The 5,993-nt window shown below is 37.3% G+C and overlaps 1 protein-coding gene across 1 annotated transcript; it reads right to left on the reverse strand.

Annotated features, from left to right (window-relative positions):
* Positions 1 to 371: 371 nt before the first annotated feature.
* Positions 372 to 1,322, reverse strand: LOC103740058 (olfactory receptor 7E24-like). Its single transcript, XM_017800002.1, has one exon. It carries the CDS (start codon positions 1,257 to 1,259, stop codon positions 372 to 374), a length of 888 nt encoding a protein of 295 aa, XP_017655491.1. The 5' UTR covers positions 1,260 to 1,322.
* Positions 1,323 to 5,993: the final 4,671 nt, after the last annotated feature.

Below are 5,993 nucleotides of genomic sequence, written 5' to 3' on the forward strand. Positions count from 1 at the left end.
CCATGATTTTTTACATCACCTAAGCTTTAGTTATCACTCCTCTCACACTCTCTCCCTGTCTAACCTCCCTCCCCCTTCCCTAGTTTAAGTATACTCATTTCCCCCATTTCCCCATGATTATCTGTTATTCCTATTATTCCCCCTCTCATGAATTCCTTCTTTCCTTTGATTATCATGGTTCCTTGTATGTCTTTCCCTCTTCTTTCTCAGTTGCATACCTTCATTTTCCCCATTTCCCCCTTGTTAACATGTTTCCGACTATTGTTTTCTCACTCTCTCTCAGGATCTTTCTTTCCCTCTACCTCTGTACTTCCTTTTCATTTTCCTAGCTCCTGCTGTTATATTAGGAATGGATGATATACACTCTGACATTAAATTATTCTATTGTAGAACATTCTCAGGGCACTTTTAATGTCTCTGTTCCTCAGGCTGTATATGAAGGGATTCAGCATAGGGGTGACCACACAGTACATCAATGAGGATACAGTGCTGTTTGTGGAAGACTCTGGAAGAAGTGATCCAATATATATGCCAATTCCCGTTCCCCAAAATAAGAAAACCACTGAGAGGTGAGACCCACAGGTGGAGAAGGCTTTAGACCTCCCACTTGAGGATGGCATGGTCAGAATGGAGGACACAATTTTGTAGTAAGAATAAAGGATCCCTGAGATGGGAAACATACCATACATGATACTAACTAAATATTGAACTATTCTCTTTGTGAAGGTGTCATAACAAGAAAGATTCAGGACCAGAGAAGGATCACAGAAGAAGTTAGAAATTTCAGGATCCTTGAAGTTGGTCAACTGTAATGCAACCAAAAGATGTAGCTGGGTGTCCACAAAGCTAAAGAAAAAAGACATCAGAAGTAAAGTGCCACAAACACGAGGGTTCATGATGACATGATAATTCAAGGGATGGCAGATGGCCATAAATCGGTCATAAGCCATCACAGTCAGAAGCATGGCATCCATACATCCAAAAGTGATAAAAAGAGACATCTGAGTGAGACAGCCCACATAGGAGATGACTCTGCTGTGGATTTGGATGCTCACAATGAAATTTGGGACTGTAGTTGAGATGAAACCCATATCAGCCCAGGACAAGCTGCAGAGGAAGAAATACATGGGGGTGTGGAGATGTGAATCAAAGCTGACAGCCAGGATGATGAGCAGGTTCCCAAGAACAGACACCAAGTACATGGACAGGAGCAATCCAAGGAGGATGGGCTGAAGTTCTGGGTCATCAGAGAATCCCATGAGGTAGAATTCTGGGACAAGTGTCAGATTTTGTGATTCTCTATTACTAGTACACCTTCAAAACACATAAAATCAAACAACAAGAAAACAATAAGATCATTTTGTAGGTACAATGACCAATTCTGCAATAGGTAAGTAGATAGAATGATACCTATATACACTCATATACATTCTTATACATACATGATATTTAAAAATTTTTTATTTTCTGTTTTTATATTGGCCCTCTCTAGATGTACCTGGATATTCTTGAAGTCATGGTTGTAGCAATTTTCTTGCCTCAGATTTGTGAACACTGGTATCACAAGTGTTTTCAAAAATATCCAAACACTTTATGTATGTGAGTCTCTCTCTCTCTCTCTCTCTCTCTCTCTCTCTCTCTCTCTCTGTGTGTGTGTGTGTGTGTGTGTGTGTGTGTTGGAGTTTGTCTTTCAAGTAGTTTTTTTAATATTCAGAATCTGTTGCTGTGTGCTGTTTTATTTTGTTTTGTTTGTTTTGATAGAGATTGGGTCTTGCTGAACAGCTCATTTATCCTTAAATACATTATGCAGTGAAACCTGTTCTCAAAAGACCTGTCATCATACTTCAATCATCTGTTTACAAGCATGGATACCATATGATATATATTTTCAAAATGAGAATTAACTGAAATATGTATACTTCAGATGTACACACCTTCAACAATACTTACCGTTATTAGAAAAAATTCAGCACTATGCCCCTTTCCAAGAGTAACTCAATTTAACAAGATTAGAATGCCAAGAACATTATGGGTAACAAATTTATGTTCGTAGTAAAACACAGTTTAATCTTTTCTGAAAGATATATGAGGATGAAAAAATTTCTTTCATATTTAAGAAAAAAACGTATGGTAATTTCTAAATGGAATTAAGCAGCAGACAAATACATCTTATTGTATTCTAAGCCAATGGTATAAAACCCATTGTAGCAGATCATATAATAACTGAAATTGCAAAAATTGACACAAAATTCAAGTCATTTCTTAACAGAAACATACCATTATGCTCCTGTCTGTATTCTCAACATCTACCACTCTTGGACTTGTCTATTTTCATCCTGTATTTCATCTATTGCTTCATCAAATACTGTTGTTTGAAAGTATTAAGCATACTTTTATTACTGACTTTGGGAGACATCAAATTTTGAGAAACATGGATAATTAACTGGACATTTTCCATCATGTTAGTGTAAAAATATACCATTAGAGAGCACTGCACCTGCTGTTGATCAAAAAGATTAAATGATAAGAATTTCATTTGAATTGTTATTTAATTTGGAAGTAGTTATGTGCAAAGTACACTAACAATAAAAGTAAATTTAAAAAGCTGAACATTTATTTATTCACATCTTTTTTATCAACCTCATAAACATGTAGTGAGAAAATGGCTCCTACTGTGTGCTAGAGTCCTGGTCTACAGGCAACCCTACCCCAATGCAGTAAAGCCACACAAGACAGGCCCTGGGGCCTCCAAAATACAGTAACTGAGTCAGAAGCTTCTGTTCCAACAATGAGGAAACAGTTTCAACACAGTCTGTTTCCCAAGATAAGTTTAGAAGATAAACAGGCCTCTGCACCTAGGACCTAACTGTTGCAAGAGCTGTCTCAGCACAAGCTGCTCCCTCCTGATGAGTTTCAGAATGTATAGACCCTGGCATCCCGCCAAAACTATTTTGAATTATTTTTCCCATCTTCCACATTCCCTAACCCCCTTAAAGGCCTCCAGCCAGCAGCCTGCAAACTGATGGTCTTTCCTCAATACGGAGTTTGAATGTCACCCCAGGTGACTTCCAAAATAAACCTTGCTTTTTTTGGAGTCCTTATGAGTGGTGATTTATCCTGGTTTTACCTGTCACTGTGTTGATTCAATATTCTGTAATGGAATGGTGACAGTGCTTAGCACCGTTTCTGATAAGAAGCCTCTCTCTCATTGACAGTGGAGGGCATCATTACCTCCAAAGTTACAGCCTGTCAATCTCCATAATGCCTGAATTGACTTTTCTTCAGGCTTCCTGATTCAGGGACTGAATCTCTCAATTCATCTCAGATAAAACACTGACCTCAGCTGATTTAATTCACTGAAAGGGAAAAGTGCAAATGTATATGGTGGCTCATAAACACAAATGAGCAATTTCATCATACCAAAAATGAAAATAAAATACTATATAAATGATGGTAGTATGAAAATTTCAGTGAAACCTTTGAGATTGTTTAGATTTTTTATCTTGGTATAACAATATATTCACCTGTGCCAATATTTAAATATTTAGTCTCGGCCAGGCATGGTGGTGCATGCCTTTAATCCCAGCACTCGGGAGGCAGAGACAGGAAGATCTCTGTGAGTTTGAGGCCAACCTGGTCTCCATAGCAAATCCAGGACAGCTGGAGCTACAGGGAGACTCTGTTTCAAAAACACCAAAAATAATAAATAATAAATAAATAAATAAATGAAAGAAAGAAAGAAAGAAAAATTAATAGTCTCTCTCAGACCAAAAAAAAGTCAAATAATAGTAATTGCTTTAAAATTTTCATATTTCTTTCTTTCACTAAAGTTAATAACCACTGTCTTAGAATGTTTCTTGGCATTTATAAAATGTTCTATTAATATTTATTATTACCATTATTAATGATACTCATTTTATATGTTTACATATCACATATATTTTATAGAGGTCTGTCAAGATCACACACATTCAGAATAATAAGGCCATAGACATTTTATAGAGATCTGAATAAATACACAAAGTTTCACTTCTTGGAATCTCTGTGTGATTCTATTCTTCTGCACAGTTACCCCTCAAAGTTAACAGTTGTCTCCTGGAAATAGTGTTATAGACTCTTCTTGGCCACCATGTATGTCCTGGGCAGATTTTCTTGCATATGTTTCTATTGTGTGACACCTTCCAGGGGAGACATGCCCAAACATCTACTCACCTGAGACACAGGACCAGCACTAAACCAATGTAAAGTTACCACCAAAATCCAGCTTGTTGAATCTGCAAGCCTTATTGGTGTTACTTACAGCAATATGAGTGAGGGTTTATTTACAAGAATAGAGATTACTCAAAAACAGCTGCATCACCAAAAGCCCACCCCTACTCAAGAAAAAGGATACCTAGAGCTTACTTCACAGCCTTAAGGCAGCTCACCAGGTAAGACATTGTCTTTTTCAGATTTCATCCTCTTCCAGGCAACTCAGTTCATCTCTGCTTCTTCTAGGCAGCTCTGCGGATCATCTTCCCAGCACCTTGGCTGTCCTGAGTGTCTCTCTGCAGTCCTAAGGGCTTACAGAAGCTTAGGAATGGAGTGGGCTAGTGAACCTAGTCAATTTCATGGACTTCCTGAATCTATTGAAGTGTTTACTTCCTCAGCTTATCAAGCTTCCTTGCAGGATTGAACACCCTAAAAGCATCAGGCTGTTTACCTCCCTATTGAGCATCCTGTTTCTTCCCTCCCTTTAGACTTCCTGTTGCTTATCTTTCTGTAGAATATTGTAGTTTACCCAGCTTCCCTCTAAAGTGGAAGGAAGGTTTTATCTTGGACAAAAATGATAGACAACAGTTTTCATGTCAGTATTGCTTTGCAAGTCATAGTTATTAAACCTACCTTCAAAACATCTACATGTCATATAAGTAATATACACCTTTACCTCATGAAAGGTAGTGTTTTGTGTCAGCGGGTAACTCTTAAATTTCTGTTAATAAACATATTGATTTAAAATGCTTTTCAGATAATGTACAGCATTATCTGAAGGACAGACATCTTTTGACTTGTAATTTTATTATGACAATATTTCCAAAATCCGTATACATCTCCATGTCTTAAAGAAGATGCATAAGGTGTTGATGGATAACATTTCATGACATATTCAATTTTATAATTTATAACCTATATCTATTTTCATAATAAAAATTCAGTCATTATGATGCATGTTCTTTTATTCTTGAGATTTGCCATCAAATACCACAACCGTTTCTCAAGTAGCAATCACTTTAAAATAACACACCAATAAATTGCATCCTTCATGGTAAATAATGTTTCTTTAGGCTCCAGTAGAGGACACAGTGTGCTGGGATTGGAGATCACATATAAATAATTAAGTACTGAATGATTAACTTGCTGTATCTCTTCTCTGTACTCTTACTGACTTATAGAAAAGGTAGGATTGTAATGGCCCCAAGTGGAGTCCCCAGATTGTAAGAGCCAGAGTAACTTCATTTTCTTCATTTTATACAAAGCCACTTTAAACCTCAGAAGCTAGAAAAATAGCTAGCTTCAAGGTCAAGTCTGAACTTAGTTGCTTCCCTTTAGAAAAGTACTGTGTTTCAAGTAGCTGACCTTGGTCACCTCCCAGACACTGCAGCTGAGCTTCTTGCCTAGCCAAGTTTAAAGAACAATAGTAATCTGAAAGTTCCTTACTGTCAAGGTCTCTATACATCTGTTAAGAGAAGGACTAACACAAACTTGTTCTGGCTTCAGTAGTTTGCTTATCTGCTAACTTGGGCGTCCTGACCATACTCATGACCACCTGGCATTACTCATGTGTGATGAAATTCCCATGGTATTTATATTTTTTGCCTTTATAGTTTCACTCCCTTGGGGTCTTGGGTCCTGAATCTAACTTAGGGACCATGGATGGCTATAGCCCTAATAAATTTGACCAATTAAATTTTAATTGGGTCTGGTAGTCTTTTCCCAGTGTTTTCAAACACTGT

This window comes from Nannospalax galili, unplaced genomic scaffold (genome assembly GCF_000622305.1).
Source record: "Nannospalax galili isolate Female #2095 unplaced genomic scaffold, S.galili_v1.0 scaffold1581, whole genome shotgun sequence".
Taxonomy (NCBI): domain Eukaryota; kingdom Metazoa; phylum Chordata; class Mammalia; order Rodentia; family Spalacidae; genus Nannospalax; species Nannospalax galili.

Coding starts and splice junctions, on each gene's coding strand:
- LOC103740058 (XM_017800002.1), bottom strand. CDS start 1,259: ATGGGATTCTCTGATGACCCAGAACTTCAGCCCATCCTCCTTGGATTG.